The sequence below is a fragment of the Alosa sapidissima genome, chromosome 3 (genome assembly GCF_018492685.1).
Source record: "Alosa sapidissima isolate fAloSap1 chromosome 3, fAloSap1.pri, whole genome shotgun sequence".
NCBI classification, from domain to species: domain Eukaryota; kingdom Metazoa; phylum Chordata; class Actinopteri; order Clupeiformes; family Clupeidae; genus Alosa; species Alosa sapidissima.
This window is the reverse complement of record NC_055959.1, coordinates 39,204,179-39,217,500: the sequence shown is the minus strand read 5'-3', so window position 1 is coordinate 39,217,500 and position 13,322 is coordinate 39,204,179. Positions and strand designations below refer to the sequence as shown.

Sequence of the window (13,322 nt, the reverse complement as noted above, 5' to 3'; positions counted from 1 at the left end):
CACCACATGATTGGCTCAATGTATTTTACAACACACCACATGATTGGCTCAATGTATTCACATGTCGACGTTTTGCCGTGGAAGGGTTGTGATATGTGTAGACAACTGCCATATTGGCGTTACAAACTAACCCCATGCATTACTATGGAGGATTTTTTGAGTGCTATATCTCCTCAAAGTCTCTGGTAAAAGTGTACAGTTTCAGATCGGTATTTTAACTTGTACTTGAGTAATATTTAATCAAAGTATTGGTACTTTTACTTGAGTACAATATTTTCATACTTTTTCCACCTCTGCCACCCATACACCCTTTTTAAAACATAACTGTCCCATTTTAGATAGATAGATAGATAGATAGATACTTTATGGATCCTCAAGGGGAAATTCAAGAATTTACAATTTACTGACCACGACTGTTCCTGAACATGTCACCAGAGTGAAGTAGCCTGGGTTTTAGTAGGCCTATATCTTTGAGGGCCCAAAGCTTCTAAAATGGTTTATTTGGCAACAGCAGAGACTATGAATTTTAGTAGTAATAGTAAATAGTAATTGCCTACTTGTGGTAGGATACTCTTCCAAAGTTTTTTTTTTTGTAATCCACCAAAAAGTGTCCCAATTTACCCCTATCTTTATATAAAGATCCTTATGAACCAGTGGTCTATTCTTCGTTGACAGGCGGATAAACGTACCTTTGAAGAGGATGACATCAGAACCTTACTACATGCGAACAAAGACCGAGTGCGCACCACGCGGCCGTTGGCTGAAATGAATCAAAAGGATGAGCTGTGAAGTTGGATAAAAGTTGGTCCAAAGCAAGCCGAGAATAAAGAACGGGCGCCATCTACTGGCTATTGCTGTTACACCTTATCATACACCTACCTATTTCAACATGCATTTTTTTTATATATATAATGTATAATAAATGAGATTAGTAAACTCTTGTCTCTGGTGTGTTACATTTGAAATAATGCAATGATTTTGTCATTGACATCTGTTAGATCCACAATCTGTGCGTTAAAGCAGCATGTGTGGGCTATGCCCCTGTCTATTTTTTTCTCAAATGGCCTTCTTATTGTATTGTATGTATTTGGTCTTTCATAGCAATACACATTTAAGGGGTTTAGGTTTACCGTCCACCGCTACAGGATGGGTAGTTGGCAGTATTTTTTGTGGGAGGCGCTGTTGTCAGTCAGTCACCCACCGACGGAAGGCAACTGTGTGTGTGTGTGTAACGTTAGCTAAAATTGCCACGAATTAGGTGGGTCTGTATGACGGCCCATCGGATAATATGAAAATAAAATGCCATCGAACCTCTCAAGACAAGTAACAATGTGAATCCAGTGATTATGGAACTTTGATGGAATTTTGGATGCCTAATGAAGGTAGGCTTCTAGGTCCTAGGCTGGTGGACGCAGGAAACATCAGGATTTCGCGCCAGCTTGCAACTGCTCATTCGAGCGAACCTGAAAAATAAATCACGCTTGCAAATATTTTAGATGTAACAATAAACGTTAATTAACTATTGGAGTTCGGCGTGTATTTGTTCTCTGTTCGCTTTCGAAAATGTAGTTATATGTCATTTAGCCGCACTTGCTAGTTGTGCGGGGCCAGTAACGTTATCAGTTAACGTATTTTGACAAGACTCCAGTCCCATTTAATGTTGTTTTACGATTGACTTGACGTTGTGTGATGTCAGCGTGGCTATACGGTTTAGCCATACGGAACATTTTTCGACTAATATTCGTGTTTTTGGTTTAAATACATTCAGCAGGACGACAAAGAAACGCTGCTAACGTTACAGATGTTCAGCCTTGCTTTAGCTAATCAGTTAGCAGCGACGAATGTTGGTCAATGATAGGCTACTAGGGCAGTGGGACACCAAACGTCATGTCGAGGTTTGTAGTATAACGTAACCTTACGAAAGGCAATTAATAGGTAACAAAATTACTCCACTGTCCTGATTGGCATGTCCTTCTATGAATATTTCTGGCTGAAGTCTTGGGCACTGCCCTTGCCTGTTCAGCAATACCATCGACAGATAGCCAGTCTGTGTTTATTTTGCGATTGCTGTTGGTTCAGAGCACATCAGGAAGTCCGAGAAGCTTTGGAAACAGAGTGTAGTGTATCTGATTTTATTTTTATTTGCTGTGTAAGGTCAGCGTCAGCGATGGAGAACTACGAGGAGTTCTGCTTGCGGAGCCTGTCCAAGCTGCAGTCGGAGGGGAAGGGAGAAACGATGCGCTCCGTCTCGCCGACACCTGGCCAATGGCTGAAATCCTCAGTCATCTGTATCCACGGCAGAACTATACTGTCACCCCGGGTATGTGAAGGGGGGGACGCGGTAATTGGGGGTAAATTACTTTGTTCTGCATTAGTATCGTACTGTTGCCAGACATGCGAACATAATGTGTTAATTATAAGCTAGTAGTATGCACAGGGGGTTTGTAAACATTGTCATCACAGAGTTGTTCTTGGCGTTGCTATATGCACATAGTTGCGTGGAGACGATGAACCAACTGAACAACTGTTCAGTCATAGTCTGTCAATGGTGCAGTAAGTTCCAATCCCGATGCCTCCATTTTGATGATATGTATGGCCAAATAATATAAAAGTCTGCTTCTGATCCATGTGACTAAACATGAAGCATTCGGGGTCAACTTCCTCTCTGAGAAAGGATGTTGTCAAGTTGTTTATTGTTGCATCAACTGGTCACTAAAGTGCTAGTTTTAGTCACAGTGCTTGAGAAAACCCTAGCACTTACAAAGTCTAGTGGTGTTGACCCAGTGTATTTTTGAAAGTGATGATAATGAAAGATGGCCCTTGTTGGCAATGTTGAGTTAATGTAATCTATTTAGCTCACCAGAGGACATGGCAACTGATTAGGATTTGATTACTGCTCTCTCTGTGAGAGATGCCATTGATCAGGATGGACAGCTGGAGTAGACGGAGTCATGTGGGTCTGTTTCCTGCTGACTACAGCCTAATGCAGTCTATCAGAGACTAGGCCTACATATCAATATCAGCATTTAAGTTTACTGCACGGATCAGCATTACTTTGCAGTGCACAGTACAGAGGAAACTGGCTGCATTTTCACAATTATCTTTAAGTCTAGATAAAAGGGCTCTGTTTACCATGAGCCTCTGTGGCTGTTCCCCATCGTTAATCCCCAAGGGCCGGACTGAAGGAAGAGCTAGACAAATAAACTGGAAGTTGGAAAGAGAGCTCATGGCTGGCATAAATGAGAACTAGGCTTGTGTCTATGAACTTGCAACCTGACTGCTATTACACAGTGCTGCTTGATGAGTGTGTTGTGTGTGTGTGTGTGTGTGTGTGTGTGTGTGTGTGTGTGTGTGTGTGTGTATGTGTGTGGTCTCTTGCCAGCTGACTGAGGAGCAGCGAAGAGAGATGTGTGTGTATCGGCAGAGAGCTGCTGAGAAGGAGGCCGAGAGAGAGGTTCTGTGCAGGAGTAGCCTGCTCACACAGGTGCAGAATATTCTGGACATTGCTCAGGTGAGGACTCACTTAACACACAGCTACAACAACGTACAAAGCCACACACACACACACACACACACACACACACACACACACACACACACACACACACACACACACACACAGTGTTTCCCATACATTGACTTATTTGTGGCGTCCCACCACAATATAAACATTGACCACCACACAATGATTTTCCAGGTTGTACTAAATTGTGCTTAAATCTGGTAGGCATCATAATCACGCTGTGCTAATTTGTTAAAAACTGTTGTATTCAAGTTAATTCTGCAAACCAACCACTACAAATGGAATTCAATTCTCTGGGAAACACTGCACACACACACACACATACACACACACACATGCTAATGAATAACTGTGCTAAACTGTCTTGACAGTGGCCCTCCATACCATAGCTTTGATACAATGTTCAACCTTGACTGAAAAACCGGCTAATAGATTAGTAAATAAAAAAATGGTAAAACACACTAATAGATTTTTACTATTTCAGTTAAAACATACCATAGAGCTGACACATTTATCTTGTGTTGCTTACTCACACACACACACACACACACACACACACACACACACACAAACACACACACAGTGTGCTAATGAATAACTGTCTTGACTTTTGACAATGGCCCTCCATACCATAGCTTTGATACAACGTTCAACCTTGACTGAAAAACCGGCTTAGCTTGTTCTTGAATGAACAGCAAGAAGAAGATGTCTGTACGAACGTGTTAACGTGTTCCGGGACTGTTATCTTTTGAGGAATGGGTCTAGGGTTTGAGAAAGGTCTGCTGAATTACTGTAGAATTACTGTCTTTTATTAACCTGACTCCGCCAGATGGATGCTTCGCATTTGCTCTGCATGTCCATCTGGGAACTTTCTGTTGGAGAACTTTTGGGAAGGGGCGGAAATACTGGTTAGCTGATTGGATAAACCATCTGTCTATCACCACCTATGTTGGTTATCGACGGGCCAAATCAACCAATTAGATGAACGAAGTGTCTAATGCCTTCGTTTAACATACAATTAAGTTAGGTAACATAACTAACATTAACATTTTTTAACTTACCATTTGTATGTGACATGAACCTAATCAACGACAATTCCCATCAAGTTTTTACGGTAGGCCCTACACTTCTGAAGAAAGTATATTCCTCCATTATGAACTGGAATCGGCCGTGGAGGATGTCTGTGTCGTTCATTCCTCCCAGCTGCATGGCTGAGACTCATAGCTTCACAGCTTCCCCAGGAATACTTTCTAATTTGAATAAAACTTGCGCGATAGCTATGCTCATCTCATCTGTGGATGACGTCATGTTGTTTGTTGCGTCACACCTAAACCCGCCTCAAAACCAACGCTGATTGCCCGTTCATTTGGTGAATGAAAGGAAAGTTGCCAGACTGATCTGCGAGTGGAAACCTGAAGCTCGCGAGATCAGGATGGTCTCACGTGGCTAGTCTTTTATTCCTGTTCAACTGAATTTGAGAAAACAAAAGACTTTTGCACACCTTCTGCACAGGTGTGTCGGAGAAGACCTGAGGTCGACTGACAAGGAACTTAGAGACTCCCGCACACTGTTTGTCTTGCGAAAATTAATTTAATAAACAATGTTTCTGTCCTACGACCATCCTCAGATTATTCTCAGGTTATTTTACAAATAGGCTGAGGAAGATTGAAGGACCCAAACATTGTTTATTAAATTGATTTTACAACAGAAACTGTGCGCCAGTCCCTATTCCTGTTCCAACTGAATTCAATCTTTTAAGAGTACTTAATTGAGTGTGTGTGTGTGTGGGGGGGGGGGCGTTTAAGTTGTTCACATTAGGCATCAGCACGATATGTTTTCTTTCCCTGCAGAAACGCAAAGTGCTCCAGCTGTCCGAGGCTCCAAATTATCCCGTGAAGCACAGTCCTCAAACCGAGCTGCAGCTCAGAAGCTTCCCCCAGGGCTCAGACCAGCAGTGCCTGCCCGATGGAAGGGTAGTGGTGACGGCCACCGCCCACCAGGTGGCGCCGTTTGCTCTCCGGCTGAGGGAGGTGGAGGTGAGGACCGAGGAGGAGGAACAGGAGGCGGACGATGATGATGATGAGGAGGAGGAGATGGAGGAGGACAGTATGGGAGGTGAGATGAGTCTGCAGAGCCTACTGCGGAGGTCACGCGAGTACATGGAGCGCGAGCAGGGTCGTGGCACAGGGTCAAAGGTCAACTGCAACAGTGCCAGCGGTGCCAATGCCACCAGGCCGGTGGCCGCTGTGGCCAATGAGAGCCTGTCCGACAAAGAGAACGAGAATGGAAGTCCTGTCGACGAGACAACGTCGCAACGCCAAAGCCCCGAGTCTTCCGCTGCCACAGTCCAACGGCAGTGCCGGGACGAGAGCGTGCCCACCGTGGGCCCACGTGGCTCTGCCGGGTCAGTGCCAAGCGGGCAGTGGGCCCGGCCGTGCCAACCCGAGCCCAGTCTGAGTCCAAGTCCGACCCTGCGCCCGCACCGCGGCAGACCCAGGCCCGTGTCCACCGGCGACCTCCTCTTCGCCTTCCCCGCCACCGTCGACATCGGCGCGGCTCGCCCGAAGGACATCGGTGTCGCCTCGTGGCTCACCATGGACCAGAGGTCGCCGGACCACGCGTCCAGCGCCAGCTCAGTGGCCGGGAGCCGCCGTGCCAGCAACACTGGCCCCAGTCCGGTCAGCGAGGCGGCGGGCATCGTGGGTGGTGCTGGTGCTTCTGGCGGACCGAACCCGCCAGGTCCAGAGGGCTTCCGGCGGAGGTGCCACACCCTGGACAGCCAGATCTGCCCGCCCATCGACCGCAGTCAGGAGCGGCTCCCGCGCTTCATGGCCGGCGTGGCCCAGAGGCCCTCCGCTCGCAGGTCTCCGCCTGGACCTCTGTACCCGGGCCAGGGGCAGGACAGCCCCGTGCCTGCCCTCCTGCGGAACCACCCTCTGACCCCTGACCCTGTGACCTCTCAGGTCAGGCAGCGGCTGGACAGTGAGAGCGATCATGAGAGCAGGCGTGCCAGCCTCCTGAGCACACCTGTGGAGGAGAACCGCACAGGTGAGGCGGTGGACTATCACATGATTAGATAAAGACTAGCGATTATGAAAAGATGCTTTTCTGTTGATTGTTTTCTCTTAAAGGAGAATTCCGGTGTGATATTGACCTAAAGTGTATTGAAACATGATACCGAGTGTGAACGTATGTCTCATAGCCCATCTTGGCTTGTCCCCTGCACTCCAAAATCTGGCGCTAGTTAGCCGATGCTACCAACAGCTTTTTCAATAGTGGTGCTTCGGCATCGGGCTAGCCATGCAAATAAATCACTGTTTTACACCCATTTACGAGGCTCAATGCATCTCCACACTGCACTGGTAGACTTCCGAGGGCCCTGACATTTAAAACGAGACATTGAGAACTTTGAAAAAGCACTGGTAGTTTACTTACAAGACGATTTATACAGACAGTATCTTCACGAAGTTTAGCGTTTGCAGCCATCTTGAATTTAGTCACGATAAGTCGAGCAACGAGTAAGAATGAACAGGTATGATAAGGGATCAGATTCCAAAAATAATTAAGTGGAAATGCATGGATTCCAGTTTCTTCCAGTAGCAGCAACTGGAATCCATGCATTTCCACTGAATTATTTTTGGAATCTGATCCCTTATCATACCTGTTCATTCTTACTCGTTGATGCCGAAGCACCACTATTGAAAAAGCTGTTGGTAGCATCGGCTAACTAGCGCCAGATTTTAGAGTGCAGGGGACAAGCCGAGATGGGCTATGAGACATACGTTCACACTCGGCATCATGTTTCAATACACTTTAGGTCAGTATCACACCGGAATTCTCCTTTAATCGATTAGTTGTTTGATCAAGGTAATGATTTTAGAGTAGGCTACAGAGTATATTTATGAGTGTGTGTTTGCAGCTGATTGTAATACCTGCTGAACTACATCAGCCTAATAATTTAAGTGGCAGAAATCATGCTAAAATACAGGATTTGTTTCTACATTTTTCAGTGTTTGATCGCTAGTTGTTCATTTGTGTGTGTGTGTGTGTGTGTGTGTGTGTGTGTGTGTGTGTGTGTGTGTGTGTGTGTGTGTTTGACAGATGCAGTGGACGCTGTTCAGTGGAGAGTGCAGGCCCTAGAGGAGGAGCATGCTTTTCAACTCTCCCTGCTCCTCGCAGAGCAAGAGAGGGAGCAACAGCGCCTCCGCCAGGTCAGGCACTCAAACTACACCCAGTTACTACAGAACCAGAGGAGCTACAGTAATGTCCTGTGTATTAGCCGCATTGTGTATAAGCCGCAGGACAGTGTTTTATGCAAGTTAAAAGAAACAAAGCCATATTAATACCATAATAACTGCCCCCGTGTATTTACCTCATAGCTGAAGACATTTTGCAAAATCAATGGATAAGCCCGGTACTCTACTCACATAGGGTTTCCAGTCAACCACAGGGGGGACAAAAATACAGTACATGCTGTTATTCGAAGGCCGAATGTTCTTGTGAACACACAGCCATTCATTCACATAGTCTTTGAGAAGCCTGCTTGAATGACTGTTAAGCACATGGACAGCATGGTGTCACTTTCAGTACAAATGAAGCCAAGACTGGTCAGCCCAGTCTTAAACATTGAAACATTGAAGCCAAAGTCTTTGCAGTAAGTGCTTTGGAAGCCCGAGCGTACACCGTAAACAGAGAATCTGCCAGGTCCATCCAGAATCAAGTAGCCATACTTGGTTACATCTATGACTTGTTTTTTGAGTTCCTTCTGGTGGCTCCACTGGCTTCACTTTGGACTGCGCCTATGCTGTCCAGCATTTATTTCATCATCATCATTATTATTATTATTATTATTATTATTATTATTATTATTATTATTATTATTTCAAGTCATTATTTTAAGCAGCTGTGGTGCAGTGCAGTGATTATGTCTGTGCATGCTATTTCTATGGAGTAATGTTGCGTTTGTATATGTGTGGTGTTGTGTTGTGTGTGTGTGTGTGTGTGTGTGTGTGTGCGCATTTGAGTGTGTGTGTGTGCATTTGAGTGTGTGTGTGTGCATTTGAATGTGTGTGTGTGTGTGCATTTGAGTGTGTGTGTGTGTATCTGTGTGTGCATTTGAGTGTGTGTGCATTTGAATGTGTGTGTGTGTGTGTGTGTGTGTGTGTGTGTGTGTGTGTGCATTTGAATGTGTGTGTGTGTGTGTGTGTGTGTGTGTGTGTGTTGGACAGGATCTGGTGGGCACGGAGCGGTGTGTGTCGGGAGTGTGTGCCAGTGAGTCTGGGGGCGAGTGGGGGTGTGTGAGGGGGGAGCAGTACCCAGCCTCCAGACCCTGCTCCAGTCTCAGCCCGGGAACAGCTGAGAGGTCTCCCCCCCACAGCACCTACAGCATGGGTACTGCACACACACACGCACACACACACACACCACACACCCCCACAGCACCTACAGCATGGGTACTGCACAATCACCACAGCACACCCTCAGTACGCACACACACACACACACACACACACACACACACACACACACACACACACAGCACCTACAGCATGGGTACTGCACACACACACACACACACACACACACACACACACACACACACACACCCCCCCACAGCACCTACAGCATGGGTACTGCACAATCACCACAGCATACCCTCAGTACACACACACACCATACACACACACACACGCACACACAGCATGGGTACTACACGATCACCACAGCACACCCTCAGTACGCACACACACACACACGCACGCACGCACACACAGCATGGGTACTGCACAATCACCACAGCACACCCTCAGTACGCACACACACACACACACACACACACACACACACACACACACACACACACACAGCACCTACAGCATGGGTACTGCACACACACACACACACACACACACACACACACACACCCCCCCACAGCACCTACAGCATGGGTACTGCACAATCACCACAGCATACCCTCAGTACACACACACACCATACACACACACACACGCACACACAGCATGGGTACTACACGATCACCACAGCACACCCTCAGTACGCACACACACACACACGCACGCACGCACACACAGCATGGGTACTGCACAATCACCACAGTACGCCCTCAGTACACACACACACACACACACACACACACGCGCGCACACACACACACATGCACACACACACAGACCTACACACACACGCACACACACACAGACATGCACACACGCACACGCACACGCACACACAGACATACACACACACAGACACACACACACACACACACAAGTCAGTCTGTCTGTAATCATCATTTTACCACACATATCGTAACTGCCCCTATTTCCACCGGTCCCGTATTTCCACCGTCTTGCGTGTATGTGTCACTTAATATCCATTTCTATACAAACCAAGACAGCGGACTCCTATAGAAACGCAACCACCCACACCATAGGTGTATCTAAATTAACTATGTACCAAAAATGACATTTTACCGTGACTCCAGGAGCTGTAAACAGTGTTGTAAGGCTGCGTGTACACAACCGCTTGGAGCTCCAGTGGAATTTTAATTTCACGACGAGAATTCTCGGTCTAACCGTCCATGTGCCGTTGAAACGGTGTAAATAGGCGACCCATCAGGCCAGCACTATAACTCAGAGCGTGGTAAACAAAATCGGATATTTCAGGCAGTAAATGCTCCCGTTAAGAACCAAACCAGATTTTGTTCAAATCTACACAACTATGGCTACTGAAAAATGTAAGGTTCATTTAGTAAATGTTATTTTGAAGTGTTAAAAAACATCGTTGTTTTAGAATTTCTGAACAAAAGTGGTGATAATTGGGGGTGTTACGATATAGTTAACACTCTTTATAAACAGCAGTTGAAGAAACATTCTCTCTCTCCCTCCAACTGTATCTCTCTCTCTCTCCAACTGTATCTCTCTCTCTCTTTCTCTCTTTCTCTCCCTCTCCAACTGTATCTCTCTCTCTCTCTTTCTCTCTTTCTCTCTCTCTCCAACTGTATCTCTCTCTCTTTCTCTCTCTCCCTCTCCAACTGTATCTCTCTCTCTCTCTCCAACTGTATCTCTCTCTCTTTCTCTCTCTCTCCCTCTCCAACTGTATCTCTCTCTCTCTCTCTCTCTCCAACTGTATCTCTCTCTCTTTCTCTCTCTCTCCCTCTCCAACTGTATCTCTCTCTCTCTCTCTCTCTCCAACTGTATCTCTCTCTCTCCCTCTCCAACTGTATCTCTCTCTCTCTCTTTCTCTCTTTCTCTCTCTCTCCAACTGTATCTCTCTCTCTTTCTCTCTCTCTCCCTCTCCAACTGTATCTCTCTCTCTCTCTCTCTCTCTCCAACTGTATCTCTCTCTCTTTCTCTTTCTCTCTCTCTCCAACTGTATCTCTCTCTCTCTCTCTCCAACTGTATCTCTCTCTCTCTCTTTCTCTCTTTCTCTCTCTCTCCAACTGTATCTCTCTCTCTTTCTCTCTCTCTCCCTCTCCAACTGTATCTCTCTCTCTCTCTCCCTCTCCAACTGTATCTCTCTCTCTCTCTCCCTCTCCAACTGTATCTCTCTCTCTCTCTCTCTCTCCAACTGTATCTCTCTCTCTCTCTTTCTCTCTTTCTCTCTCTCCAACTGTATCTCTCTCTCTCTCTTTCTCTCTTTCTCTCTCTCTCCAACTGTATCTCTCTCTCTTTCTCTTTCTCTCTCTCTCCAACTGTATATCTCTTTCTTTCTCTCTCTCTTCAACTGTATCTCTCTCTCTCCCTCTCCAACTGTATCTCTCTCTCTCTCTCTCTCTCTCCAACTGTATCTCTCTCTCTCTCCCTCTCCAACTGTATCTCTCTCTCTCTCTCTCCCTCTCCAACTGTATCTCTTTCTTTCTCTCTGGTCTTTCTCTCCCAGGGTTCCCCTCTCCTCTCAGTCCGAGTGTAGCTACACCCTCCACACCCTCCGCCTGCCCATGGGGACCCGCTCGGGGGAGCAATACATCTAGGAGCAGATTTAGCCAGGTTAGTGTGTGTGTGTGTGTGTGTGTGTGCACTTTATTTAACTACATTCATTGGAGATGATGGAGATTGGTGTCATTTCTACTGATTAAATGTGATACTTTAGTTAGCGGATAGCAGTGTTCAGAGGAGCGTTTTTGTCCACATTGCCTGCAGGTGCTGAGTGTTGAACAGCAGAGGGCGCTGTGCCGGCTCACTGCAGTCGTCCGTGGCTTTCTCATACGCAGGCTGCTCAAAACTGACAAGGTCAAACATCTTCGGCAGACTGTGCAGGTTAGACATACACACCTAACGCACATACATACACACACACACACACACACACAGTCACAGTCACACACAATGACATGGCGTTTGTGTGTTTAAAGGATACCCAGGAGTTCATTCGTTCCTTCCAAACTGAGGCCCCTCAGAGAAGAGCCTCCCTCTCTCCACAGGACTTGTCTCTACAGGACAGAGTCCGAGCTCAGGTAACACACACACACACCACACACACCACATCAGTGGGCACCCCCATGTTGATGAGATCATACAGATGATCATATGAGGACTATACAGTTCTGGCCCTATGACTTATGGATTCTCAGCTCCCGGTCATAACACGTTGTGTGTGTTTGTGTGTTTTGCAGCTGCGTGCTGCTCTGGTCATAACACGTTGTGTGTGTTTGTGTGTTTTGCAGCTGCGTGCTGCTCTGGTCATAACACGTTGTGTGTGTGTGTGTGTGTTTTGCAGCTGCGTGCTGCTCTGTTCATGACACGTTGTGTGTGTGTGTGTGTGTTTTGCAGCTGCGTGCTGCTCTGTTCATAACACGTTGTGTGTGTGTGTGTGTGTGTGTTTTGCAGCTGCGTGCTGCTCTGTTCATAACACGTTTTTTGTGTGTGTGTGTGTGTGTGTGTGTGTGTGTTTTGCAGCTGCGTGCTGCTCTGGTCAGAACACGTTGTGTGTGTGTGTGTGTGTGTGTGTGTGTGTGTGTGTGTGTGTTCTGCAGCTGCGTGCTGCTCTGGTCATAACACGTTGTGTGTGTGTGTGTGTGTGTGTGTGTGTGTGTGTTTTGCAGCTGCGTGCTGCTCGGTTTGACATCCACGACATCTTCTTTGAGCTGAGCCCAGAGGAGCGCCTGGCACTGCTGCAGCAGGACCGGGAGCTGCGCACCGAGAGGAAGCTGAGGGAGATGGTACACACACACACACACACACACACACACACACACACACACACACACACACACACACACACACACACACACGCGAACATACACACACACGAACACACACACACACGCGCACACACGCACACACACACACGCATGCGCACACACACGCGCGCACACACACACTTACACACTCACACACACACACTCACACTCACACACACACACACACACACACACACACGAACACACACACACACACACGAACACACACACACACGAACACACACACACACGCGCACACACACACACGCGCACACACACACGCACACGCGCACACACACTTACACACTCACACACACACACACTCACACACTCACACTCACACACGCGCACACACGCGCGCGCACACACACACACACACACACACACACACTCACACACGCGCATGCACACACTCATAGAGATATACACACATACATACAAACACACACACACACACACACACACTCACACACGCGCATGCACACACTCATAGAGATATACACACATACATACAAACACACACACTCACAGAGATACATACATACACACACACACAGAGATATACACACACACACACACACGCGCGCACACACTCGG

At 46.9% G+C, this 13,322-nt stretch overlaps 1 protein-coding gene across 4 annotated transcripts in view; it reads left to right on the top strand.

The window, feature by feature from the left end:
- Positions 1 to 1,180: 1,180 nt before the first annotated feature.
- Positions 1,181 to 13,322, top strand: part of LOC121705644 (centriolar coiled-coil protein of 110 kDa-like) — a 20,066-nt gene continuing 7,924 nt past the window's right edge. The window contains exons 1-10 of one of the 4 annotated variants that reach the window (XM_042086751.1): positions 1,181 to 1,382; positions 2,155 to 2,320; positions 3,383 to 3,511; positions 5,374 to 6,571; positions 7,625 to 7,734; positions 8,752 to 8,914; positions 11,426 to 11,532; positions 11,686 to 11,802; positions 11,898 to 11,999; positions 12,519 to 12,704. In XM_042086751.1, coding sequence (XP_041942685.1) covers positions 2,168 to 2,320; positions 3,383 to 3,511; positions 5,374 to 6,571; positions 7,625 to 7,734; positions 8,752 to 8,914; positions 11,426 to 11,532; positions 11,686 to 11,802; positions 11,898 to 11,999; positions 12,519 to 12,704 — 2,265 coding nt within the window. In that variant the 5' untranslated portion in view covers positions 1,181 to 1,382; positions 2,155 to 2,167. Of the gene's footprint in view, positions 1,383 to 1,461; positions 1,896 to 2,154; positions 2,321 to 3,382; positions 3,512 to 5,373; positions 6,572 to 7,624; positions 7,735 to 8,751; positions 8,915 to 11,425; positions 11,533 to 11,685; positions 11,803 to 11,897; positions 12,000 to 12,158; positions 12,414 to 12,518; positions 12,705 to 13,322 lie in introns of those variants that run through there. The other 3 variants (XM_042086753.1, XM_042086750.1, XM_042086752.1) reach the window with 3 other exon arrangements.